Source organism: Corella eumyota, chromosome 2, assembly GCF_963082875.1.
Source record: "Corella eumyota chromosome 2, kaCorEumy4.1, whole genome shotgun sequence".
Classification (NCBI taxonomy): Eukaryota; Metazoa; Chordata; class Ascidiacea; order Phlebobranchia; family Corellidae; genus Corella; species Corella eumyota.
The window spans coordinates 3,968,828-3,995,829 of record NC_137491.1 but is presented as its reverse complement, the minus strand read 5'-3'; the positions used below and the strand labels follow the sequence as shown (position 1 = coordinate 3,995,829).

Here is a 27,002-nt window from a genome sequence, read left to right as displayed (position 1 = left end):
CCTTATGGTTAAGTTGCTACTCCACGATATTGTTGCTACCTCTAATGATGTTGCTACTACCTTCCGATGATGTTGCTACCCCAGATGATGTTGTTGCCTCCCGATGATGTTGCTACCACTTTTCAATAATGTTGCTCCCCTTGATGATGTTCTTGCCTCCCGATGTTGTTGCCTCATGATGTTGCTACCCTTGATGATGCCTCCTGATGATGTTGTTACCACTTTCCAATAATGTTGCTCCCCTTGATGATGTTGTTACCACTTTCCAATAATGTTGCTCCCCTTGATGATGTTGTTGCCTCCCGATGATGTTGCTACCCTTAATGATGTTGTTGCCTCCCAATGATGTTGCTACCACTTTCCAATAATGTTGCTCCCCTTGATAATGTTGTTGCCTTTCGATCATGTTGTTGCTCCCGATGCTGTTGCTATTACTTTCCGATGAAGTTGCTCCCCCCTCCCCCCGATGATGTTGTTACCCCTTTCGATTATGATGATGTTGTTACCTTCCCATATCCTGATAATGTTGTTACCCTCCCGATAATTTTTCTTCCACTTTTCAATGATGTTTCATCCCAACCCCCCTTCCCCCCGCGTAACGATAATGTTACTACCTTTAATGATGTTGCTAGTACCTTCCGATGATGTTGCTACCCCTGCGTCCTAATGATGTTAATACCACTTTCTGATGATGTTGCTACCCCTCGCTGATAATGTTGTTATCCCCAATGATACCGCTACCTCCCCCTTATATTGTTGCTACCACTTTCCAATGATGTGCTATCACTTTCCGATTATTGCTATCACTTTTCGATGATGTTGCTACCACTTTTTGATGATGTTGCTACCACTTTTTGATGATGTTGCTACCACCACTCAATGATGTTGCTACCACTATCGAATTTACTGTTGCTACCACTATTCAATGATGTTGCTACCACCACTCAATGATGTTGCTACCACTTTTTGATAATGTTGCTAACACTTTCCAATGATAATGCTACCACCTTTTGATAATGTTGCTACCATTTTCTGATGATGTTGCTACCCATGATGATGTTATCACCATTTTCTGATGATGATGCTACCACTTCCTAATGATGTTTGCCAAGCCTTATTTTTTTCATATTTTTTTCTGTTGTCGATATTATTTATGTTTTTAGCCTTAATTTTACATACTCTTTTCTGTTATCAATATTAGTTGTGTTCTTAGCTTTATTTTTTTCGTATTTCTTTCTATTGTCGACATTATTTATGGTGTTAGCCTTATTTTTACGTATTCTTTTCTGTTGTCGATATTATTTATGTTCTCAGCCTTAGTTTTTCCGTATTCTGTTCTGTTGTCAATATTGTTTATGTTTTTAGTCTTATTTTTTCATATTTTTTTCTGTTGTTAATATAATTTATGTTTTTAGCCTTAATTTTACGTACTCTTTCCTGATATCAATATTAGTTGTGTTTTCAGCCTTATTTTTTTCGTATTTCTTTCTGTTGTCGATATTATTTATGTTTATAGCCTTATTTTTACGTATTCTTTTCTGTTATCGATATTATTTGTGTTCTTAGCCTTATTTTTTTCGTATTTCTTTCTGGTGTCGATATTATTTATGTCTTTAGCCTTAATTTCACGTACTCTTTTCTGTTATCGATATTATTTGTGTTCTCAGCCTTATTTTTTTCGTATTTCTTTCAGTTGTCGATATTATTTATGTTTATAGCCTAATTTTTACGTATTCTTTTCTGTTATCAATATTATTTGTGTTCTTAGCCTTATTTTTTTCGTATTTCTTTCTGTTGTCGATATTATTTATAGCCTTATTTTTACGTATTCTTTTCTGTTATCGATATTATTTGTGTTCTTAGCCTTATTTTTTTCGTATTTCTTTCTGTTGTCGATATTATTTATGTTTATAGCCTTATTTTTACGTATTCTTTTCTGTTATCAATATTATTTGTGTTCTCAGCCTTATTTTTTTCGTATTTCTTTCTGTTGTCGATATTATTTATGTTTATAGCCTTATTTTTACGTATTCTTTTCTGTTATCAATATTATTTGTGTTCTTAGCCTTATTTTTTTCGTATTTCTTTCTGTTGTCGACATTATTTATGTTGTTAGCCTTATTTTCACGTATTCTTGGCTGTTGTCGATATTATTTATGTTTTTACCAATATTTTTTCGTATTCTGTTCTGTTGTTAATATTATTTATGTTTTTAGTCTTATTTTTTTCGTATTTCTTTCTGTTGTCGATATTATTTATGTTTTTAGCCCTAATTTCACATACTCTTTTCTGTTATCAATATTATTTGTGTTCTCAGCCTTATTTTTTTCGTATTTCTTTCTGTTGTCGATATTATTTATGTTTTTAGCCTTAATTTCACGTACTCTTTTTTGTTATCGATATTATTTGTGTTCTCAGCCTTATTTTTTTGTATTTCTTTCTGTTGTCAATATTATTTATGTTTTTAGCCTTAATTTTACGTAGTCTTTTCTGTTATCGATATTATTTGTGTTCTTAGCCTTATTTTTTTCGTATTTCTTTCTGTTTTCGATATTATTTATGTTTTTAGCCTTAATTTTCACGTATTCTTTTCTGTTATCGATATTATTTGTGTTCTTAGCCTTATTTTTTTCGTATTTTATTCTGTTGTCGATATTATTTATATTTTTAGCCTTAATTTCACGTACTCTTTTCTGTTATCGATATTATTTGTGTTCTCAGCTCTTTTTTTCGTATTTCTTTCTGTTGTCTACATTATTTATGTTGTTAGCCTTATTTTTACGTGTTCTTGTCTGTTGTCGATATTGTTTATGTTTTTACCAATATTTTTTCGTATTCTGTTCTGTTGTTAATATTATTTATGTTTTTAACCTTATTTTCACGTATTCTTTTCTGTTGTCGATATTATTCATGTTTTTAGACTTATTTTTTTTCCTTATTTTAATATTGTTAATCGTTTTTAATAAATTTTGATTAACAAAATTTCATATGCAGTTTTTAAATGACATAAGCCTATTTAGTGACGTAATCGGGTTGTAACGTTACTGCTTTTAAAGTATTAGTACAGTAGAGTAGTGGGGATAAATTTAATATTCCTCTTTTATTTACACCACTGTTTGTTTAAGCTCAAAGAATTGTTGTGTGTGAACTTCTTTTATTTTTGACAACAGCTTTGTGTAATTTATTATTAGTTGAATTTCCTCTTTTTTAAACCTTTTATATTTCAGTTGGGTTTTGCCTTGGTGCTTTAGATTATCTTGGAATACATGAATACACTTTAGCATTAAGGAAATTATTTAGATATAACGTTTCAATAGTTTAACTTGCTCACAATTTTATTCCTTGTTTTATTCATTACATCCTAAGCTCCTGCAATTTGTTAGTTTTAAATTAAAGATTATCTACATGAGTAAGATTTTATTTTTATAAGATTTTTTATTTGTCTAATATAAGGATTTGTAGATAAATAAAATTCTTTCACTAGTCCAATGTTACTAGTGGCTAAAAACGTCTTTACTACATAAGGTTTTGGGTTCGATTTTTAATGCTTTAACGCTCTTGCGTAGGGCATCGTAAACGGTAACTTCTGCTAAGCCAACACCTAACCACCAGTTTAATTATTGTCAATTAGAATCAATTTTATTTCAAACTGTGAAAGTCAACTTAAGACTGGGTTAGGGTAACATATGTTACTTTATGTTTAGGCCGTAAAGTTGTCCATTGCGAATGATTAAATACGAAAAAATGATTTTATGAAATTTGTATTATTTACATTTTTATTTGTTTTATCTGCTTGGTTGAAAAATTAATTTAAAATTAAAATATTTAAAATTAAAATAGTTTTCAGGTTATGTAGAAAATATTTATACAATAATTTTTCTTCATTTAAAATGTTTTTTAATAGGTTCCAATTTAACGAAAAATTTCACAACCTAAGAATTGAGAATAAATTTTTCTCGGAAGGTATTATTCGGTTTGAAGACAGAAGCTACAAAATTTTGTTTAAATCCCCAAACCTTAATCACGTCGGAAAATCATCACTTTGTAGCGAGTTTTTTTAATTTTGAGAACTGTTCTTAGTTGTTGGTTGTTTACAAGAATATAAAATTCTGGCTAATTCTTATGGAAATAAAGTCTGAATTTAAGTTAAGTCGAAATCCATTCTTATTAGGTGGCGTCCGTTCAGCAGAACGAAATTGCCTATCTGTTTTTAAAACGAACATTTGCACTTAATAAAAAGCGGAAATAAATCGTTGAAAAAAATACATGACCCAATTGTAAACTTCTACGAAGGCCTCAATCTAGGCAAAATATTATGAACAATCTACAAATCCAAAATCATTGTGTATTGCATTAAAAACAAGGCCTCCATTACTTCATTAAGGTTGTTATTTTTTTTTAGAAAATCGTGTTTTCCTTTGACACGTTCTGTTTTGTTTATAGCAATGTCATGCCAATGTGTTACAATTTAAATAAAACACAAAGAAAAATTAATTATTTTTTTTATAATCATTATAAGTCATTCGTTACAAGACCATGTTTAAGTATAAGTGAGCTATTTTAGTAAGTCACGTCCCAAAGTTGCTCTAAATCTTGGAACTAGCCTGCGTTGTTCCATGTTTTTAGTATTGCTACATCATAACTTACTGATATAGAAATTAAATTAAAAATTCTTTTACTCATGAAGCTTGTTAAATCTGCATCGAAAATTTGTGTTTGGGAAATTGATTGATACCAGTCGATAGCCGGCTCAACGGTCGAAATTTTAATTGTCGTTATAATGCATAATAAGGTAAAATATTTATTTACAAAAGTGCAATGCCGTTAATGGCTTGAGCCGGCCACAGTATTTCAAATTAAAAAAACACAATTTTACCGGACAACGATTATTACTGTACTTTTTAAAATGTATTAATTTGCTGGCCCTAAGAGTAAATTTGCAGATGAAACGCCATCGTATTGTGGCGCTGACCCTCCAAAATCTTGAGGCAAAAAATCTTTGGGCAGATCATCATAAAGTTTCTCCAAGTTAGATCCATACAAATATACCTAAAAAAGCTTTTTTTTTAACTAAAAATAGAAATTGGAAAAAAGTAACTGCTTTACTAATTTGATTAGTTTCCTTCAGTTATTGGCAAGAAAGAACTAAGGCAACCAACATGCGACCGAAACAACTTACCCTATTTAGCAACTTGTTATTCAACGATCTTTTAATTAAATTAAAAACTTGAACAAAGAAAGATGGTTGTCTAATAAAGTGAATTCCTTTAAATCGAATTGGAAACGAACCCTGCAAAAAGGTATTAGATCAAATGTTACTGACATATTATTGATTGGCTTGTTTTGTTATGAAAGGTATTGATGGTGCAAGTGCGGGAATAGTACACAACAGAGGCATCAATAATTTAAATGTCAATAATATTGTACAGAAGGTTAAAAGCGTTCAGTGTTCATACCTCCAGCATTCTTATCATCTTTTTGTAGTCACTTAAGCCAACGGCGGTCATTTGAGAAAGTGAGTATCCAGAAAAATCTTCTATAATTGTAATTCCATGTACCTGAGTTTCTTGACTTTGTAGCAACAGTTCAAGAAGAAATACGTACGTTTGGATAACCTGTATACACATTAAATATTTATCATACTTGTTGGTATAGAAGTTTAGATTTAAAACTAGTAGAACGTTTAATTACCTTCCAAAAGGGATATTCTACTGGGTTCCAGCCTTTTATTTTAAAGAACAAAATGACTCGGCCCTAAAAATAATTTGTTATTACTTTCCATTTTAATTAAATATACATATCTATAAAAATAGACTGTCGCCTATTTGTTTATTTGTTATTCAGTAACAGTTGGACAATTAAACTTACATCCGGAGCTCTGTTTGGTAGCACACCGGGTTGCCCTGCTTCAATTCTCTGTCGAACTTCACTTATGTCAATTGGCTTAACTACGTCGGGATATTTTTCATGGTAACGGATGTACCCTAAAAACAAAAACATTTAAATAAAAAATAAATGTTAAAAAAAAATATTTTCTCAAACATATACTTTTTATGTCTTATAGAAATAAGCCAAGGCACAAATATATAGCTTACCTGTTATTTGATTTAATGCCAACTGAACGTTGAATTTTCTAGCTCTTAAGAAACGTAAGATAAAGTGATCGCTTTCATATCTAATCTTTCTCAGCAATTTGTTTTGTGGAGTTCTTTGTAATCTGATAAAATGTTTGTAATTAGGATTTGAAACACAAAGTAGTCATAAAAAATTAGTTCTACTTACGCTCCGTCGAGAAGTTGGCGTAATTCAGTTAGTGCTTCACATCTTATTTTTTCACTTTCACCCAATTCATGATTTGCCTGCACGAAGACTCAAAATATATAAACTGTTCTCTGCTACGTTATAAACCTAATATTTACCTTTCGCTGTTTCAGTCAAAAAATTATTTATTTATAGTATTCTGAGTGACATTTAAAAGAATGAAAACAAAATATATCTTTATTACAAGCAAAATAATTATTATTTAAATACAGATATATAACATAACATTAAATATTTTTTGATTCTGAGTACAAACCTTTTTTAAAGTTAATTGAGACAGATTTTCATTTATTTCCAAAATTGGAGCGACTTCGGTTTTGTTTGTTATTTGCATTTTGTTCAATACGTTTTTATTTAACGATTTTCTACAAAACTCAAATAAAATTAGCTATTATTATTTTTTTGATTTTATAGAATATTAATCTTAAAAGTTAGGCTACCCTGAGTAGCATATAACTAATAACAAACTATACTGAAACAGGCTCATTAATGATGATATAACTAATTAAACTTTTTAATCACGACAACATCTTAGTTTTTTTGTATTTCTAATAATTTATGCTAATGCTCAATACAGTTTTGTTTGTGATGTTTTAGTGATTTTCACTTCGCATTAGAACGCTGTTTGGCGTTTTCGTCGGCGTGTTACGCTCTAAATACCTTGTCAATGAGAAGAAGTGTAAACATAATGCACTGGCGGACAAAAAAGGGAGAAGATAATACTCTTGAAAGTGGATTAGGTGCGAATTATTCGCGCCTATCGCTAATTACTAGAAAGTTTAAAAAGTTTAAATTCTTGTGCCCGAACTTGACACCTTTTTTTGTAGTAAGTAAGCTCTAATGCATAACTAAAAATGTTTAATACGTTTGTCTTACGTCTGCAACCGGCAAATCAAGTTTTATTTTTCGTTTATTTTAATTTAATTTTATGTTAAGTTAAATATATTACATAAATACTTTACAAACATAAATTTAAAAACGTTTGTCCTAAATATTATATTATAAAGATAAACTCTATTTGCTTTACCGCTACATTTAGGTATTCCGGTTTCTATGACTTATAGCTAATATTCACTGATTTGCAAGTGAGACACCGAGCTAAAAACGCTGAGAACTGGTTTAATCGATGTGAAAATTAAAACAATAACAAACTTTTTATGGTAAACTATTATAGTTCTACAATTGCTAAATGAAACTCTTTTATTTTTTTAGCTAACTGATAACAAATCCCCATTTACTTATTATCTGTTTATTTTGTATTTATTTAGAAAAATAGTAACAATAATATGAAAATGGAAGAGGAATTTTTAATACCTCACTTTGATAATTTAAAATTTTTAAGTATAGATCAACCAAACAAAAATGACGAAGTTTCATCTTGCAAATGTGAAATTTTCGAACATGTTAAATCATATACAGAAATCCCAAATAACATAACAGACCAAGGTATTTAAAGATTTAATAAAACGTTTTGTAATGTTATTGATTTTAATTATATTAATATTTATCAGATGTGGTAACCTTTTTCTACATGCTGGGCTGTAGTTTGCAAAGAAATAATTATTTTAAATTATCTGCTCATGCTTTTTCATCTGGCATCTCTGTTAGCAATAACAAAAAATCGGACAATGAAAATTTAAGTAGTAACGGCATTCTGCTTATGAAGCTTTATTTTGAGTTGGGATATTCGCAGGAGCAACTAAAGGTGCCGAAAATATTATAATGAGATTTAACAAAAAATTACCGTGGGTAAAATTATTTTGATTATTTTACTTTAATATATTTTGTAAATAGTTAAATGAGTGCATGGAAAATTACCAATTCAGTCTCTCTTTATCAATGCAACACAATGACGTAACCTTTGAAAAACAGGTAACTATTTAGTTACTGTGAAAATGTATTAAAAAATATGAATTTTCAAAGTTGTATAAATTTACAAATTTAATTATTCAAAGATGTATACAGGAATTTTTATTTATGTTTTAAGGTGACAATGAGAATTTGTAACATTTTTATGGAAAGAGAATTGCATGCTGATGCAATATCTGGATACTTAAGAGTGTTGGTTATTACTGAAAACCTGTTAAGTGTGTTAAATGGTGATCTTCAAAAGTTTAGGTTTAATATGTTTTTACTGTATTATTGGTTTTAGTTTATAAATATGCCTTCTGGTAAAAGTATGATATGTCAAATTAAATATAAAATATATGTTTAGTCCTTTCAATCAAATAAATGCTTTATATTTACTCTAAACTAATTTAATTGCAAAAGTTTTTTTTAATTTTTTTAAACTTTTTTAGGAAACATTGGGAAATTGAGAAAGAATGTGAGGTTAGATATAACTTATGTGTGGCTTACAATGCTTTACATTTATATGAAGATGCACTTAAAGAAGCATTCAACTTTAAGGAAATAGCTAATTCATTACAAGAAATACAAAATCTAACCAACCTAAAAAACAAGAAAAATGCACAAATAATGCAGGTGTAAATTTTTTAGGAACAGTAAAAAAATAAGTTGTAAAAAATTAAAATATAGCCTATTAGTTTAGATGATAATTATGTATTGTTAAGTAAGTTAGTTATAATTTAACAGTTGTTACTTTATAGGCAAATTATTTGATTGGTCAAATCTATGAATCATTTGATGATTTTGAATTTGCTCTAAAATATTACAAGGACTGGTGTAGTGATATTGAAGCAGCATTTAATAACTCTGAGACTAACAACACAAGTAATTTTCTTTTACATTGCTATTTTTTTTAAATTAATCTTATATTTACTAAGTAGTTTTTTTCTGATTTAAAATAAAGTTGTTTTTGTTTAAGATATGAAGTGGGAACTTGCTTCTGCTTATCAATGTCTCGGAAAAGTTTATTTGAAAAAGAAATATTTCAATGAAGCCTTGGACTTGTTTTGTAAACAATCACAAATTGGAAAGTAAATAAATAATTTATAAATCTTTTTTATGCTTATGTTTAATTAAAGATTAGTAAAATTAAACAATTAATGCAGTCTTACGTCTATTATATAATTTTTATTTACCCCAATTATTTTATAAAACCATAAGCCATTTACTTATTATAACATAAAAAAATTGGTTTAGTTTGATATCTTTGTTTAAAATTGTATTTGTTAAAATTTCAGAGACATTAATGGAACAAGGTTAGAGGTAGATGGAATGTTGCTTCAAGTTGAAGTTTTAATTGAGGAAAATAAATTTAAAGAAGCGCGAACAATATGCAACGCAGCTTTTAAATTAAGTCAAATGTATGATGATGATTACACATTGGAATGTTTGTGTATGTGTAAGGTAAGCAATATAGTTATTTTTTTTAGTAGAAATAAATTGTTTTTTATTGTTGTTAATTGATATATGTAAAAATTAATTTATTTTTATACGTGTTAACTATTTAAGACTTCAACAGTTTTAACTAACAAATACAACATATTTCTGACATTGTTTTTACCTTTGTCTCAGTAATCAATCATTTTAACAGGAAGCATCAATTTTTGGTAGGGAGAAGAGGTATGATCATGCAATATATTTGTGCCAGCGTGTGATCCAACTTGCTAAAAAGAGTGAATCAGAAACTTTAAAGAAACACATTCAATTTCAACTGGCAACTTATACTCAGCATTCTACTTCAGAAAAGGTAAAATAATTTCAAGTACAAAATTTAAGTATTGTTAAGTTAAATATATTTGAATTTTTTTTATGATGGATGCAGGAGCTTTGCACCGCTTTTCCAATTTTGCTGGATGAGTTAAAAAAGCAAGAACAAAATTATTTTGTTTTAAAATCAGAAGATGTCACAACTCTACATCAAGAAATTGAAAGTTTAAATAAGACTTACAGTGCTACACAGGTAAGTTCTACTTTTAAAAAGGATTTTATTTTTTTTAAACCATATTACTTCAAAAATATTTTAATTTTATAAATGGTGCACTATATGCTAAAAATGTAAACATATATTTGCTAATTTAAAAATTTATATACTTTAATTTGATATTAGGTAGTTTTGTGTCGACTTGGTGAACATGAACTAGGATTAGCTTTAGCAGAATGTAATGCACGACGTGAAATTTTACTTGCCCGAAATCTTTTTTCACATTTTCCAAGTGTAAATTTTAAAGGTGTTATTTTTTAATATTGTGTACATGCAAAGTTGTTTGTTAACTAAGTTTATTATCTTTGATATGTTAAAACAAATTTCTATTTTCTTTTATTTTAAGGAAACAGTTTAGATGATAATTCAGAAGAATTAAATTGTTTATCAGTTAACAAAATACTATCTTCTGTCAAGGATACTTGTGTTTTGTTCTACACATTGTGTGATTCTGGTAAGATTTAATGAAACTACAAATACAGTTGGTTTTAAATTATATTTTGACATAGGATTTTTTCATCTAACTAATTAATTTATTACCAACTTTATATATGTGATTTTTTTAGGTTTCCTTTGTTATTTGTTGAATCCTGATACAAAAGACACAAAATGTTATTTACTTTCGGATAATGTTGCAAGTCCATACAAAGTCATGGAGAGACTCAAATGGCTTATTAGTTTACTCAATAAAAATAAACAAAGTGATGCTGCAATTATATCTAACATGTACACCACTGAAGACAGGTTTAAAAATTATTTTTTAAATATATGAAGTCCTGATTTAGGAAATTTTTATGAAATTAATACGTATTTTTGTAAAGATCACTACCTGATTTTGCTCAACATAAAAAGAGAAACATATCTTCATTACAACTGGTTATTGATAACAATAATAAAGAAAATGGTAAGTTTTTAATTATAATAATGTTTAATATTTGGTATTCCAGGTTTATTTACCTATTAAAATAATTTTATTGAATGCTATTTTTTATATAACCTTAAAAGTATATCAATTGTTTTATATTCATCACAAGACCATCATACATTTGTTTAGGACTTTTTTTCTAATTTGCTTTTATTTTTAGTTCTGATAAATGAAGATGCGACTAAATTACAATACCACAATGTTTTAAAAGAGATATATTCTATCCTAATTCAACCTTTTCAAACTGAGTTAAATCAATTAAAATTGCATTCAAAAGTTTGTGTAATTCCTTGTTCTTATTTAAACAAGGTAGTATTGATTTTTCAAATTTTAAATCTTAGTGTTTAGGTAAACTTCTTAAATACACTTAATTTCTTAATGTATTTTAAAGCCTATTTATTTATTTATATTTTTTCTATTTAATATTTAAGGTTCCATTTGATCAGTTAATTTTTCCAGCCAATGATAAACCCTTTGCAGATCGGTTTAATATTTCTGTGGCTTCATGTATGCTAGTTCTGGATAATGGGTATTTATAAAACTTTTACTTTTTATATCACATTTTAGGTATTGCAAATATAAAGTTAACACTAAAACATTTTTTAATATTTTAATAAAAGTAATTTAAATATTTTACTTGTCTTTTCAGACCCAAAACATTTGAAAAAAGATTTTGGGGAAGCAACATAGATAGTGCACCTAGCAGGTATAGCATAGGGCTATTACTTTCCTTTAAGCCATAAATGATTTAATTATTATTTTGATCCTTCATTTATTTTCCTAGTAACTAAAATCGATTTAAATTATTAGGGAAAATGAATTAAGAAAAAGTTACGAAAAACCAAAAGATTTGGAGTCTCTGGAATTTCTTGGTCTTGACAGCAAAATACTTGGAATTGTATCTTCTACTTCTACTGGAACTAATGTTATAACCTCACCAAGATATATTACTCCATATAGACAGGTATTTATAAAATTCACCTTAATGCTATTAAATAAAATTTTGTAAAGTTTTTTTAACTTTGTGATAGTACCAGCTAGGTATTTCTCATTTCATTGTAAATATGGTTTAAAATTACTAGTATATTTTATAGTTTTAAACTATTTTAATGATTTTTATTAGGTTGATACTGCATTAAGGTCGTATGTCATTGGAAGCCCTAAACTTTCTAATTCTTTAAAGTTAAATGGAAATACCTGGAAACCGAAAAGAACAATTCTATCGGTTGCACAAAAGGAATGTTTAAAGGTATGTTAACTTTATTAACTAACAAGTTAAAGTATTTGTACTGATTAATATTATACTTTTTTGTAACAGATTGCTGAATACTTAGATGTAACTCCTATTTATGGACAGCAAGCGACAAAATCAAAATTTTTGTCTTGTTTTTCTAGTGCTTCCTTATTACATATCTGCACATATGGTTGCATGAAATATGGTAATTTTTATCTTATTAAAATATGCATTTATGTAATTGGTATCGCCTGTTCCAATAACAACTGATTTTTTAATTTCTAGGTTACCTTGCCTTTGCCCCAAACAACTTTCCACTGGACAATCCACCTTTTAACATGGAAAGTTGCATTGTTACCCTTGATGATTTACTTGATATAAAGATTGATGTTAAACTTGTTGTTTTGTCTTCTGGACATGGTTGGAAAAACGAACATCATGTTTTAAAACTACCAGAAGTGCTTCTAACTGCTGGTATGTTTTTATTTTCATTTATAAAACAATTTGTGGCTGGGCTATAGAAACCTATGTTTTTAATTTAACAGGTGTTCAATCGGTTGTTTTACCAATGTGGTCAGTACCAGATTTTGTTTCTGAAACATTTTATTTTCACTTCTATCTCAAACTTCAAAATTCTTGCTCAATTTCTAGAGCTGTTTACGAAGCCAAACTTGCTACTAAGGAAAAGTAAATTTTAAATTTTATGAAGGATAATGTTTTGCCTCTAACTATATTTGATTAACAAATACTTTGCGGTAAAATACATGTGAGTTTTAAATTACTTTAGCTAAATTGAAATATTTTTTGCCAGGTTTCCAAACCCACAAATGTGGAATTCGTTTGCACTATTAGGTAGAGATAATATCATCGATATCTCAGAAATAAGAAGATCACAAACTCAAAGTTATTTGTCCGGAACTGAAGAGGATGTGTTACAAGTTTCCTCACTCGTTGAACTTGGTTAGGAACTTCCTAGTGATATAAATAACAATTATAAGTTAATAAAAATCGAATTATCACCAAGTAGATAAAATTATGTTTTTTTTTTTTTTTTTTATTTGTCGATGTGAAAGGTCGAATTAATTCACTATCTGAACATAAAGTATCATCAGTTGCTTTTGGCAGTTTGAGTATAATAGAATATATTTGCCAAATATTTATAAGCGGCTGATTAATAGTTGGTTCAGCGGGAGTTTATACCGTTTATAGCTCCTTCCTTAAGGGTGCTACAGCATGAGGGCAGTGGGGATCGAATCCCGGACCTCATGTAGTAAAGCCAAGTGTTCTTCCACTCTTTTTGCTTAGTATTTGTATTTAAACGAGTGATTATTAACAGAACAAAAACCTGAGGAAATATTTTACAAACTGCAGCAATGCGTCGCTCGCCTTAGCGGAAACATTGACGTCACAACCGGAAGTGACGTAGTGTCTTTCGTCATCGGATTGTTGGAGGAGGGAACGGATCGTTTAACTTGTGACGAGAATTCGGATCGACCAATCGTTATTTTACCAAATTCGCTTCTTAACACTGATGGTAATTAGTATTTAATATTTTAATTTTTTAATTTACCAAATGCCGTTTCTTTAAACTTTGTGAATAAATGAAAAGGTGAAAAGATTTGGTAATGATTTGTATAAAAACTATAAAATAAGACAGAAACAAACACTTGATCGTGCGCAGTCATGTATCATAGATTTGCGTAAATTTTAAACTTTTTAAAATTTTATTTTTTTACTTAAAGCAAAAATAAGAATTTTATTTTTAATTTTACCCAAATTTTTTTGTCACAGGTGTTGTAGAAATGTTGGGGTTACTCGGGTTCGATTTCCAACAAGTTGATTTGAAAACATTACCCACAGTTGTTCGTAATACATTTCAGCCCGATAAAAACTGTGGAGATGAAAATAACAACTCAGCTCAGATGGTCGTTTTTCCACACTGGAACCAGGACAGTTTGCTGTTACCAACACACCAGCTGCTTACTGGTTTACATGGTAACATTTTTTAGATTACTAAAAAATAAAAATTATTTTTTTTACAAAATTTAAGGGTACAATTATATAATATATTTAAACCTAAACAAACTAAAATAAAAAAAATATTTTTATATACATCCACAATATTTTTAGTAAACTTGTCTCAAAAATTGTTAATTTTAATTATTTACAGAATTAAGTTCGAACGAGAAATGTCTTCGTTGCATAGCAAATATGTTACCCTTATCTCAAGACGACATTTGCCATTTAATAGACTTAGTAAGTAAATATTTTGTAAAAAAAAAACGAATGTAAATTTTTATGAATAAAAATAGTTATCATTATTTCCTCTTTTTTTTGGTGGAAAGGATTTAATCTGTAGTTACAAAGCATGTATTACTGCTGTTAACAAGTTTATTAAGATTTTTTTAAATTAAGATTTTAAATAATTTTATGTAGCTATCTGTGACTTATCACAAACCTGATTGGCAACTACGCAAAAGTGATTCCACAACCAAAAAAATTTGGGATCGTCGAAGTATGCGAGAATTTTTGAAATCGATCGGTTTTTTAAATGTTCGAAATTATCTCGTGTTTAAGAGAACATTAAACAACAGGTTTGTTATTTAAATTGTTTATTTTTTATGTTTTATTATATGTCAAGTATCACAGGAAAATTTTAATACGTTGTTATGTAAAAAATTTAATTACCTGTAACTTTTTTTTTTTTTTTTTTTTTAAACCAAACCAAGTTGTAATTTTTAAGATCTCTTTTGGTGGGAAGTTTGCAATTTTTTGTTGCAATATGTTTGCACAGAGATCATGACGTCATGGAAAATTTTAACGTAAGCATTTTAGGAGAGCCACCGATTGTTCAATCAGAAAGCGGAACCATCGAGTCACTTAATCCAGTTATAATGCCACGAAACGAGGTAAAAATATGAAAATAAATTTAAGAAAAGTAAAAATAAATTTTTAGTTGTTTGTTTTAGATATTCATTAGCAGTTCATGGATGCAAGATGAAACTTACAAAAAAGAAAAGGAGGAAAGAAAAAAGTTGGCGGAGGAAATTTCGGAGAAAACTGACAAGTATGCCCGGGCCCTCGAGCACGCCAAATGGTGGCACCGTGATATTCGTATTCCACAACAGGTAAGCTTAGTAAAAATATTTTTTTTACTTCTTCTTTTGTAAGAGAGTTGTAAGTTTATGAAAGTTAGAGTTTTAATATTTAAAAAGATACCTATTTTATTGTAGTCTGACTTATAGCATTTGTTGTGTGTTTATAATAAAATCGGAATATATTTTTAGACTGTACATAGTTTCGTGTCTGACGTTGATTTGGGTGACGCGGATAGGTATCCACGTAAGGTCAAAGTTCACTCCGGGGCAACACCTTCTTGTGTTAGAGAGCCAGTCGATCCTGATCCGGACGAACCTCGGAATTTGTTTGAAACTCTTCATCGACGCGAGGATGCGCGATTGGTTTTAAATAAGCGTTGTGTGGATGTGGATCAACGTCACGCGTCTTCTGTACGGCAGTCTTACGTGCCATACAGCGTAAAAATATCTGAAAAGTGATAAGTTTATGTTTGGAAGCTTGTTGATGCCTTTCCATTTTTGGCCACGACATTGTACTTTTATTAAAATATTTTGTGCGAGATTTACTTTGGTTTTGTAAATGTTTGATTTGATTTTTTACCGTTGCCTCAGATTTTTAACTTTTGCTTTATTTTTTGTTGTCAATTTTGCTTTTATTGAACTTTTTTGGAAAATGAAAAAATAAATGGTTGTACCACAGGTTTTGTAGCAAAAAGTTAGTGCAAGACTTGTTTAACTTAAAGAAATATGTAATAAAATAAAAATTCACTTTTCATATTTTTAATAGTTGTTTGTTTTGGATCCGCTATAGATATCGTAAAATAATACACTGCTCTACATATCAGGTTAAAGTGATTTTTCTTATTACATTAAATTTTGTCATAGTTTAGTAGTTGTTGTTTTTATTGCACATGGTTTTTAAATTACAAATTATCCTAGCGATATTTGTTTAAATAAAAGAAAAACGAAAAGTACGATAGGTCTCAATATTTAAAATGGCTTTGCAACCAAGTAAACTAGCAAGACTTTGTCGGTAAGTACGTGAGAACCTTGACTGTTTGACCTTAGTAATTTTGTTTCATGTTTATAAACTAAAACAAATAATGCATATTAAATTACTACAAATTACTTAGCAAAATTTTTCTCAATATTTAATCTAAAAATTTAATGTAAGATGTTCATTGTTTAATTTTTATTTGTAAAAAAACATAATATGTGTTGTTTAATTCTTTCAAGACTTCCATTATCATCACATTCAAGATTTGCTCGCAAAATCAGTAGTAGTTCAAAACTGTTATCTGAAAATAATGAACCCAATGACGAACCTCTATCCGAAGAAATGACAACTCCCTTATCTGAGGCTTTAAAAAGTTGCCCCTCACCTGTATATACAAATGCTGGGGCAGAAAATTTTCAAACAACTTCGTCTAAATTTAAAGACGGTCTTACAGTTACATCACAGCCCAAGTTTGGCACATATTGTACTGTTGGAAGTAAGAAAATTAAAAAACATATTTTTCTAACTGTTAAATGTTTTGATCATTGTTTATTAGATCAAATTTTATGTCTAGTCAAAATATAAAAATAATAGGTGGACTTACCTATATTTATGTAAACAAATTGGTTCATGGTTATATTAATAGAAATTTAAGTTGTTTAATTTGGCAAAAGTTAATTAAACTTTAACATTTTAGTTTTAATAAATTCTGGGTCACGGCATGAAGTAAAATATCCAAGTGGAATAAGTCATTTTCTTGAGCGAGTTGCGTTTGCTGGATCATCACTTTACAAAACTAGAGACGATATAATGAATGCCATGGAAAAACTGGGTGGAATTTGCGACTGCCAATCATCCAGGTTTAAACTTATATAAAAGAATTTTTTTGTAGTGTATTTTTACATCTTTTTTTTAGTTTAGTAAACATATAAAAGGGTATTATATATATTAACATGAAAATTATGTGTTGTATGTATTTTGATTTAATTTATCTTAATTGCGATTCCATTGAGAAAAGTTTTATTTGTTTATTGTATTGCAATTATTATGTTAAAATATTGTCTTTTAATAGCTTGTAAAATGTGTATAAATTTGTATTTGTTGTAGAGATACTACAATATATGCTGCCAGTGTCGATCGAAGTAAATTAGAATCTTTAATGGAGTTGTTAGCAGACACTGTGTTTCAACCTAGTTTAAAAGACGAGGATTTGGAAATGGCTCACAACAGCATCCAATTTGAACTTCAAGAATTAGAATTAAAACCTGACCCCGAACCACTTATGACAGAAATGATACACGCTGTAATACCTAAATTTACAAAACTATCTTTGCAAAATATTCTTTTAAAGAAATGTCTAAATTGTAGTTGTCTATTATCAATATTTCATATTTAATTTTAAAATTGTGTATTTTTTTAAATAGTGTTTTATAAATAAATGTTTTTTGTAACATTTTAAAATTCAACTTTAAATTATGGAAACTCAATAATCTATTTTTGTCAGGCTGCGTATAGAGGAAACACCCTTGGTCTTCCTAGATATTCCCACCCCGAAACTGTGGCCCAAATTAATCGAGAAACCCTGCAGACCTTCCTAAGAAGTTATTTTCAACCTCCGAGGATGGTTGTAGCTGGAGTTGGAGTAGATCATGAGGAGTTATGCAAGTTGAGTGAAAAATATATATCAGGTAAATTGCAAGTCTCAGTTTTTCAAGATATTAGAATAAAATATATATTTTTTGCATTTTATCTTACATAATGAAGGTACAACTGATAATATAATTTATGCAGATATAGCTATAATATTGACATAGGTTTTATTTAAAATAAGGTCTTTAGATATTTATTTTGTCATTTTTGAATATCTACGGTTTATTTTTGATTCCAATTTCCGGATTGCTTATAACTTTTTATTAATAAAAGCCTCCGCTCAATCTCCATCATGGTCACTCGATGGTGAAATCAGGAAAGATGAATCGATAGCACAATATACTGGAGGAGAAATTAAAATCCAAAAACAATTTGATTTATCAATGAGTGTTGTTCCAATGCCAGAACTAGCTCATGTTTCAATTGGAATGGAAAGTGTGAATTTTCAGGTAGATTTAATGCAGAAAAATTTAAAAAAGTTCTTTGTATATTATTTATTTTTTTGCTCTTGTGTAATTTCGTAAACTTTTTAATTTTTTTTTTGTATTGAAAATCACTTTTAAAAAACAACAAAAATTTGTGATTTAATACTAAAAGTCTTATTTTTTTTAATATTTTTGTGTAGAATATTATTGTTATTTCTGTACAATTTTAGTTGATTTAAATTAATTTTTTAAAAAAATTGTTTAGCATGAGGATTTTGTTCCATATGCAGTATTAAATATGTTGATGGGAGGAGGAGGATCTTTTTCTGCTGGAGGACCTGGCAAGGGAATGTTTTCAAGGCTTTATCTTAACGTACTTAACAAGTAAAAATCAATCAAATTTTTTTTTGTTATTTATTTTCTAATTTTTGTTAGTCAATATATAGTGTGTTTTTTTTGTAAAATATTTTGGTTATTTTATTTTCTAAGTTTTCGTGATTTTGAATTGTTTTTTGACAAATAAGAATAAACAGGGTTTAATTAACAAAAATTTTATTATACTTATTTTTTCTTTAATAAATGTTTAAACTACAATTTTATTTCTACATGGTTGTAGATATCATTGGATGCATGCAGCTACAGCTTATCATCATAGTTATGAAGATAGTGGATTTTTCTGCATACAAGGAAGTGCTCCACCATTTAAACTAAGGGACTGTGTTCATGTTATAACTCAAGAGTTTGTTAAGCTTGTCCAAGGAACTAATCAAGTAGGGGAAAAAATAAAAATTTGGATTAAATTTCTGTCTAATTTTTATTTTGTGCCTACTAGCAGTGGTATAAATGATTTTTTACACGTTCTAGTTTGTTTGTTTTAAAAAAAATGTTGTTGTGTATATATATAGTATACATTAATTAAATACTATATATACACAGAACATTTTTTTAATTTAATAAGTCTTTTTATACAGGTTGAATTACAACGAGCTAAAAAACAGTTGCAATCCATGCTTATGATGAACTTAGAAGCTCGACCTGTCATATTTGAAGATGTTGGAAGACAAATTCTTGCAACCGGAGAAAGAAAATACCCACATGAATTATGTTCTATGATTGGTAAGTGATTTAAACGGGGTGTGTTTGTAGTTAGGTTTATAGGCATGATCTTTTGACCGGCAGCGTGGTGTAGTGGTAAGGACACTTGCTACACCACACATGAGGTCGTGGGTATAATCCCAACTAATCTTATGCTGTAGCGTCCTTGAGTAAGGCGCTATAAACGGTATAAACTCCTGCTGAGCCAGCACTTAATCAGCAGCATAATTACTGGGCAATTATAATCAATAATATCCCAAACTCCCACAGGCAACTCAAGACTGGGTCGGAGTAACTGATGTTACTCTATGTTTAGGTCGCGCATTCGATTTCCCTCATCGAGGGTAAAGATATATACAAAAAAAAAATCTTGTATTATGTAATGTTGAATTAACTGATAATATAAAGGTGGAATAAAATATTCGATTTTTTTGTCATTCAAAAAAAAGGAAAATTAAATAAGTTGATGTTGAAAAACTTATGTGCCTCCTATCCTATGTAACTTACTGGACTTTTTACTTTATAGAACGTGTAAGCAACGATGATATTGTACGTGTAACCCGTAATATGTTGGGCAGTAAACCTGCTGTGGCAGCCCTAGGTGAAATTAAACATCTTCCCAATTTGTCGGATATTGAAAGTGCGCTGTCCACCTCTGACGGGAAATTACCACGAAAATTTCGCCTATTTGGAGGTTGAATTAAAAAAACTTAACAAGGTTTAAATTTCCTTTTTTTTATTAAGTTGGAGTTTTTTTTTTGACAATTGTGTGATTTCGTTTTATTGGAAATAATGTCGTCGTATACTTTGTTTGTCTAAAAAACTACAACTCGTATTTTTTTAATTAAACGGCTTCTTTAAATTTTGGAATAAAAGGTTGTATATTGTCTTATAAAACTTGAAATTATTTTTACAATTAAAAAAAATTTCTTTAATAAAGTTTTTTCAGTCCCTTCTTTCAAAATGAAGCATATCCTAAAAAATATAGTTTGAGTTATTTTTGTCCATTTTTTAACCATTAAGTATGGGATAAAATGATATTAGTTAATATGTATGATAGGGAATAAGCGTACCAATAAAAACGCTGTCGAAATTAGGCAGGGCTTTATTTTTTCATCCAAATCCATTGGAACTAAATATAAAAAAAAAAAACGATTTAAACACTAAAAAATCTACCGGAATAATTTTTAGTTGAAGGTTCTATTGGTGGAATAAAAAATTACCTAAACTATGATATAAAGTTATTTTCTGTTAAAATTAAAATATGGGTCAAAAAATGTGCTAGGTATTTGACTTACAGGTGATGGCAAAGTTTGTTACTTTGGTAAATGCTTCGTTTAGAAACCCCACGTAAACTTTTACGACTTTAGCCACTTCGACTCCTTCCTTGGTTAGAACCTTAAAGGGAAACTCGCAACAAAAGCAAGGTCTCACGTAAATGCAAACAGGCCCAACAATATCAAAGACCTTTTCCCCCATTGAGTTTTCTAAGTGGTAGCTGGGTATAAAGCAATAAGTCCGTCTAAAGTTTAACATTTGTTTGACTATTAGCTTACTAGTAATTTTTTTAAATACTAAATAAATACCTATTAGAAAACTAGGAATATAGTACTGAATAGCATAGTAAAAGTTTATTTTTACCTCTGTTTCTTTAACTCCCAATTTGTGACGTCACATAAATAGCGTATATTACGAAAATACAAAGTTTACACCTGTATTTGACCACTTTCTAATATTTTGTTGACTTTTTTGAAGATATGTCGTTGTTGGGTACGTTGTTCTTTACAAAATATGTGAATTAAGTTGGGCCGACATGATAGGTAAGTTGTCGAAACCCCCAATTTGTGACGTCATTTATGTAGCGTATATTAGGAAAATACAAAGTTCACACCTGTATTTGACCACTTTCTAATATTTTGTTCACTTTTTGAAGTTATGTCGTGGTTGGTTTTATAAGACAATGCATTGCCATTTGTATACTGAAAAGCAAATTAAAGAATATTTTTATGTTTATAATAGTTTATCCTCGATGTTAGAAGATCAACTAAAAAAACACAGTTCATATAAACATTGGAATATGTAAACATGATGTTTTTTTGTTAATTTGTCCAATAGTTTTTAGTTTTTTACACAAGTTTCATCATAACGTATTCATAATGGGATTACGACAAAACACCGGTAATAATCGACCAAAAGCAGTGCATTTGTAGTATTTCACATAGTATAAATTATAACAAAAAATTTATAGTTTTTAATTTTACAATAACCTAGAATCTGTTTAATAAAAATTATGGCATTTAAAACTTTTTATTGTTTGCAAACGTAAAACTCATGTAGCAGTGTGAGAATAATGCGTTTTTCACGAGTGCTATTATGACGTGTTATTCGTACTCATGCGTATCTGCATTTAAGTTGTTTTTTAATTTGTAGTTTTAAGATGCTAAACGAATTTTAGTTTCAAATACCAAGAAAATAGACTTAATAACTGTATTTCTTTTGAATTTAATCTTGAATTATTTAATTTCTAATCAGCTTAGTGTAAAATTAGCTTTAATTTTTTAAATCTGTTTATGAATTTGACAGGATCATTTAAATTAATTGCCGATTAATAATACATGTTACAAAACTGTAAATAAATAGGTATTGCATATATTTTCATTAAAAAATGGGGTCCGGAAACAGTGTGGAAATACCTGGAGGTGGGACTGAAGGATATCATGTTCTAAGAGTAAGTTATAAATACAATTAAATTTATCGTTTTATTTTACGTTTTTATTTAGAGACTAAACGAAATAGATAGCAAATCAGTTTTACTCTATAACTACACTGTAAAGTTAATTTTTTTACATTAAAAATAAATCATCAAAAAAAATAGTAAAAAAATGTTGTTGAATCATTTTGTTAATTAACTTTTGTTCTTCAGGTTCAGGAAAATTCTCCGGGTTTTAAAGCCGGTCTTGAGCCTTTCTTTGACTTTGTTGTTATGATTGGGAACACTAGACTTGTATGTTTTAATTGATTGAAAAAATATAGAGTTATTAAAAAGTCTGTTAAAAATATATGTAATTAAATTGTTGCATTTAGTTTAACTGTATGTAAGATACTTAAAAAAGTAATGATTATATCTATTTAAAAATTTGTTTAGTTCACTATTTGTGGCAAGTTTTGTTTTACATTTTAAAAAAACTTAATTTTAATATTATGTTTAGAATAAAGATGATGACCGACTTAAAGATTTACTTCGTGCGAATGTGGAAAAACCGATCAAGATGTTTATTTATAGCAGCAAAACTTTAAAGGTTTTTAACTTAAACTTTAAATTTATTTCGATCTGAATTTATAATTTTGTTTTGTTATTAATGTTTACACTTAAAATGTAAAAATAGAAGATTTAAGATATATATGTCCAATATATACCAAAAGATTTTAAATAAAATTCTGTATAACTACCAGTACTAACTCAATATTTTCTTTATTTAACTTCAGTTGCGAGAAGTAACAATTACCCCAAGTAGTATGTGGGGTGGTCAGGGGTTATTAGGGGTGTCAATTCGATTTTGTTCATTCGAGGGAGCTAATGAGAATGTTTGGCATGTTTTGGTAAGTTTTAAGATTTGTTTAAAACAAATTTCTAGCTAATAATTGTGTGTAAAAATCTAAAAAATGTGATTAGTTTATGTTTTAAGTTGATAAAAATTCGACTTTTTTTTCCAATTTATATTTTTTATTACAATTTTGTGTCTCAAAATATTTGGAACAATTTTGTAGAAATAAAGAAAGTACATACAGTTTAAGTTTAATAAAAAGTTGTTAATATCTATTCCTTTTTTTGCAATTAAGTTATTTTATTATTTTTTTTTATTTATATTAGGAAGTGGAGGCAAATTCACCAGCATACCTTGCCGGCTTAAGACCATTTAGTGATTATATTATTGGAGCTGACTCTTTACTTAGTGAGGTATGTTAAAAAAAATTTTAAATTTTAAAAGTGTTTTTTACCAATCTTTTAAATTTTGTTGGTAAATTTTTGATCTTTTAGAAGATTTAAAATGCTGTACAAATTTTTAAAGCATTTTTCCCCAGTTTTTAACATGCATGTGTTTATGTGTAATTAAATGTTATGTGTTAATTGTTTAACAAATAGTAGAGTTTTTATTTGTTTGCCAATAAAACAACAGCTGTATAAATGACTGTTTTAGATCCTAATTAGCAATATATTGTTGTCATAAAATTTAATTAAATAGTATATAAATTTTTAGGAATATACCATCACAATATTATAGCATAAATCATATATTTTAAATTAAAAATTGCTTTTCCTATTTTGTTTCAATGCTCTGAGATAAATTTCAATATTTTTTTTCCTTAATCTGTAGCAAGATGATTTGTTTACATTGATTGAATCTCATGATGGGAGACAGTTAAAATTATTTGTATACAACAGTGATACAGATGCATCTCGTGAAGTTATTATCACCCCCAATAGTGCATGGGGTGGAGAGGGAAGGTAAGATCAAGTTAAATTAACTTTTTTTGCCAGAAGTTTGTACAGTATCAGTCTAAATTACTGAAAAAACTTCTGACCGAATAAGCATTTCCCCGAAAACCCAAATTTTTTCAAAATCTAAGTCAACATTTTTTTAAGAATTAAGTGGCATTTTTTAAAAAAGGGTTAGAGTAAAAGGGGGGTTGAAAATACATCTTATTGTCAGTAAAATGGCACCTCAAGGCTTATGGCTTTTTAAAGATGTCTATTTTCTGAAATAGTTTATGATAATTTGACTCTAATTCCTATTACTTGCCATTTTTTGTAATTTTTTCAAATTTAACAAATTTGTTATTTTTAGTCTCGGTTGTGGAATAGGTTATGGTTACCTGCATCGCATTCCAACAGGGGTGGAAAGTAAATCTATGAGCGTTCGTCATCCCCCTCAACCCTCCACTGTTACACCTGGTGGTGATAATTTGATTTCTATGGACAAACCAACAACCGATGGATTTACTGAGGTAAATTTAAAATTTTTTTTGTAACAATGATTCAAAAATTAAAATTTAAAATGATTAAATTATTTATAAAGTAAAAACCAAAATAAATAATTTAACATTTCATTTTGATTTTTTTTTTGTCCAAACTAAAATTTAGAATTTCTTCCAACCTAATAATTTTAAATCTTAGGTTGCTTTGCAACAACAACAGCAACAACAGGTCCCGGTTGTTCCTCAAATTGTACCCCAAGTCCCTCCTGGGGCAACTAGTACGACTGTTTTACCCGGTAACACGGGTGTTTCCCAAAGCAGCTACTCTGTACCCACCTACACCCCACTTGCTCCAATTAACATGGCAAATTTAAATCTAGCAGCAAGTATGAACGTTTTTTATTAAAAAAAAAAAAAATTTTTTTTTGGTTTAGATTTTTAAATTTCCTAAAACTATTCAATTTAAAATATACAATTTAAGGATTCTATTTATCTTTTAATTTTAAGACAAACTTCTAAATTTAATATTCTATTCCATTTAGCTTAATACATATTTTATTTTAAAGCCCATCCTCTTTTTTTAAATAGTAAAAGGTTACGCTTTGAAGCTCCTAAAAAAGCTTTCAAATTTTAAGAGACACTTTAAAATGATTTTATTTTTTAGCAACTGGAAATATAATTCCACCCCTTGTAAATATTCCAATGCCATCAACAATGCCAACTAATATTCCTCCTTTAAACTTAACTGGAGGTAGAATTCATTTATTTTTCAATAATGTAAACTTTATTTTGCTAACTATGTTTTTAAAAACCACCTATTTTTTTAAAATGGCGCGTTTTATCATTAATTGTAAATGTTTGTGCATTATTTATTACATTGTGAGCTTAGCAGTGTAAAAGGTAAAATTAAACATCAGTAACTTATAAATTAAATTTAAAAATAAATTGTTAAAAAAAAATTATTTTTTTTTGTTACATTTTATCTAAAATTAATTTAAAATTTTTTATTTTAGGTATAGCCCCTTTACCCACCATCCCGCCCCTTAATTTACCCCCATTAAATCTGCCTGCTGGAACAACTTTACCCACACTCGAGAGTCTAACTGCTAATTTACCCCCACTGCCTGCCTCCAATATTCAACCCCTGATTGCTACAACCCAAGCAGAAAATGGTAAGTTTGTAATTTTAAAAAATTGAAAAAAAAAATAATTTAAAAAAAATTGAAAAAATATTAATTTCAATGTAAAATATCTTTCTCTAGAGACAACACCAGTTGTGACTCAACAAAATGTGGCAGAAGTGCCACCAAATGTGGCCCCTTATGTGGCAGCTAAAACTGAAGTGCCAGTACTTAGTACCAGTGCTGAAATTGCAACAAACTAAAATAAATATAAAAAAAAATCAACTGACAGAATTTTTCCACCAAAACAAAGAACTTTATTTTTAAAATGTTTAAAAAATGAAAATTGTTTTTTTTTTAGAATTATATTTATTAAATATAAAATGTGTGCTATTTTCAAACTGAGTGGAATTTTTTAACGTGCTATGATCTATAGGAAATCATTATCTGTATTCCCATATATTGTTAGTTATTGTATTATTAGTTATGTTTGCTTGAATATATGTCGGTATGTAATTCATTAAAGCTAATTTACTGCTTTTTATGATTATTAAATGTCCTGTAATTTATGTTGAACATTTTAGTGATGCAGTTGGGAATGAATATATGGCAATAATTAGGGTTTGTATTGAAGCGTAGTAAAAGTGTTTTTATTACACATATATGAGTTTTGTGTTATCAAAAATAAAATTATAAAATTTGGTGATTTTATTTGGGCTATATGGTTTTACTTTTATAACTGTAAAAATGCACTATGCACTTTTGGAACTAAAAGCAATGATTAGAAGATATGTTTTACAATATTAATATAGACTAAGGGCTTAAACATATAACCATAGGTTGATTTTAAAAAGGGGTGTGCGTAATTAAATAATTTTTAAAGTCCAAATTCTAAATATTTTAATCAGACAAATAAATATAATTTTATTTTTTCTTGTTTGCTAACCATTACTTTTTTTAAAACAAAAATATCAAATAAAAACAACTTATTTTATACGATTTTTATGGAGATTAGCATCAAACAAGGGGGTTCACCTTATTTTTACAAAGCGTGGTTATTTTTTTGTATTTTACAATTATTGAAACTTTAATTGAAACTTTAAACTTCAAATATGGGCGAAGATATTAACGCAAATATTGCAGCTTATTTACGACAAGCTGATGCGACATTTCGTAATGGATTCGAGGACAATGAAATGCGAGCAATATTTTTAAACAACGTATTCGAGGAAATAATTGGACACGAAGTTAAATTAAGTCACAAAAAATCGACAAGTTTCATTTTGGAACT

General features: G+C 28.6%; 4 protein-coding genes across 5 annotated transcripts; 3 read left to right on the top strand and 1 right to left on the bottom strand.

Moving 5' to 3' along the window:
* Nucleotides 1-4,911: 4,911 nt before the first annotated feature.
* On the bottom strand, nt 4,912-6,682 carry LOC145743477 (retinaldehyde-binding protein 1-like). Its single transcript, XM_082561443.1, has 8 exons — nt 6,578-6,682; nt 6,283-6,359; nt 6,096-6,217; nt 5,869-5,984; nt 5,692-5,754; nt 5,457-5,615; nt 5,180-5,290; nt 4,912-5,049 (listed from the first exon to the last, which is right to left on the bottom strand). The coding sequence occupies exons 1-8, from the start codon at nt 6,653-6,655 to the stop codon at nt 4,912-4,914; spliced, it is 864 nt and encodes a 287-aa protein (XP_082417569.1). The 5' UTR covers nt 6,656-6,682.
* A 726-nt stretch (nt 6,683-7,408) lies between these two features.
* On the top strand, nt 7,409-16,247 carry LOC145744105 (uncharacterized). Of its 2 annotated transcripts, XM_082562212.1 has the most exons (31): nt 7,409-7,481; nt 7,669-7,767; nt 7,833-8,026; nt 8,116-8,193; nt 8,309-8,439; nt 8,622-8,805; nt 8,931-9,054; nt 9,149-9,260; nt 9,468-9,633; nt 9,821-9,976; nt 10,052-10,189; nt 10,337-10,457; nt 10,557-10,664; nt 10,777-10,954; nt 11,032-11,114; nt 11,296-11,444; nt 11,567-11,664; nt 11,785-11,841; nt 11,946-12,099; nt 12,259-12,384; nt 12,454-12,574; nt 12,655-12,843; nt 12,915-13,056; nt 13,181-13,329; nt 13,706-13,903; nt 14,161-14,364; nt 14,540-14,625; nt 14,806-14,963; nt 15,113-15,278; nt 15,339-15,497; nt 15,657-16,247. In XM_082562212.1, the coding sequence occupies exons 3-31, from the start codon at nt 7,853-7,855 to the stop codon at nt 15,924-15,926; spliced, it is 4,179 nt and encodes a 1,392-aa protein (XP_082418338.1). In that variant the 5' UTR covers nt 7,409-7,481; nt 7,669-7,767; nt 7,833-7,852; the 3' UTR covers nt 15,927-16,247. The 2 variants fall into 2 exon arrangements, with proteins under 2 accessions (XP_082418338.1, XP_082418337.1); XM_082562211.1 differs by lacking the exon at nt 7,409-7,481 and having other exon boundaries at nt 7,596-7,767.
* Nucleotides 16,248-16,315: 68 nt separating this feature from the next.
* Nucleotides 16,316-20,490, top strand: LOC145744106 (mitochondrial-processing peptidase subunit alpha-like). Its single transcript, XM_082562214.1, has 10 exons — nt 16,316-16,479; nt 16,683-16,939; nt 17,141-17,303; nt 17,551-17,746; nt 17,948-18,131; nt 18,367-18,542; nt 18,784-18,902; nt 19,135-19,288; nt 19,490-19,634; nt 20,140-20,490. The coding sequence occupies exons 1-10, from the start codon at nt 16,442-16,444 to the stop codon at nt 20,310-20,312; spliced, it is 1,605 nt and encodes a 534-aa protein (XP_082418340.1). The 5' UTR covers nt 16,316-16,441; the 3' UTR covers nt 20,313-20,490.
* Nucleotides 20,491-22,200: 1,710 nt separating this feature from the next.
* LOC145742047 (Golgi reassembly-stacking protein 2-like) lies at nt 22,201-26,416 on the top strand. The gene is made up of 11 exons (XM_082559790.1): nt 22,201-22,341; nt 22,537-22,617; nt 22,823-22,912; nt 23,100-23,213; nt 23,485-23,571; nt 23,990-24,120; nt 24,461-24,620; nt 24,790-24,976; nt 25,255-25,341; nt 25,604-25,762; nt 25,853-26,416. Exons 1-11 carry the CDS (start codon nt 22,279-22,281, stop codon nt 25,972-25,974), a joined length of 1,281 nt encoding a protein of 426 aa, XP_082415916.1. The 5' UTR covers nt 22,201-22,278; the 3' UTR covers nt 25,975-26,416.
* The last annotated feature ends 586 nt before the right edge of the window (nt 26,417-27,002 follow it).

Bases quoted from the DNA above. Each gene is read 5' to 3' on its own strand.
- LOC145743477 (XM_082561443.1), bottom strand. From the start codon at position 6,655: ATGCAAATAACAAACAAAACCGAAGTCGCTCCAATTTTGGAAATAAAT. The intron at 5,985-6,095 runs GTAAGCTATATA...TTTTGTTTTTAG, and splicing joins GGCATTAAATCAAATAACAG to GGTACATCCGTTACCATGAA. The intron at 5,755-5,868 runs GTAAGTTTAATT...AATTATTTTTAG, and splicing joins TACCAAACAGAGCTCCGGAT to GGCCGAGTCATTTTGTTCTT.
- LOC145744105 (XM_082562211.1), top strand. From the start codon at position 7,608: ATGAAAATGGAAGAGGAATTTTTAATACCTCACTTTGATAATTTAAAA. The intron at 8,440-8,621 runs GTTTAATATGTT...AAACTTTTTTAG, and splicing joins GGTGATCTTCAAAAGTTTAG to GAAACATTGGGAAATTGAGA. The intron at 9,261-9,467 runs GTAAATAAATAA...TTAAAATTTCAG, and splicing joins AAACAATCACAAATTGGAAA to AGACATTAATGGAACAAGGT.
- LOC145744106 (XM_082562214.1), top strand. From the start codon at position 16,442: ATGGCTTTGCAACCAAGTAAACTAGCAAGACTTTGTCG. The intron at 18,543-18,783 runs GTAGATTTAATG...AAAATTGTTTAG, and splicing joins TGGAAAGTGTGAATTTTCAG to CATGAGGATTTTGTTCCATA. The intron at 19,289-19,489 runs GTAGGGGAAAAA...CTTTTTATACAG, and splicing joins TTGTCCAAGGAACTAATCAA to GTTGAATTACAACGAGCTAA.
- LOC145742047 (XM_082559790.1), top strand. From the start codon at position 22,279: ATGGGGTCCGGAAACAGTGTGGAAATACCTGGAGGTGGGACTGAAGGA. The intron at 22,618-22,822 runs GTATGTTTTAAT...TATTATGTTTAG, and splicing joins TGATTGGGAACACTAGACTT to AATAAAGATGATGACCGACT. The intron at 25,342-25,603 runs GTAGAATTCATT...TTTTTATTTTAG, and splicing joins TCCTTTAAACTTAACTGGAG to GTATAGCCCCTTTACCCACC.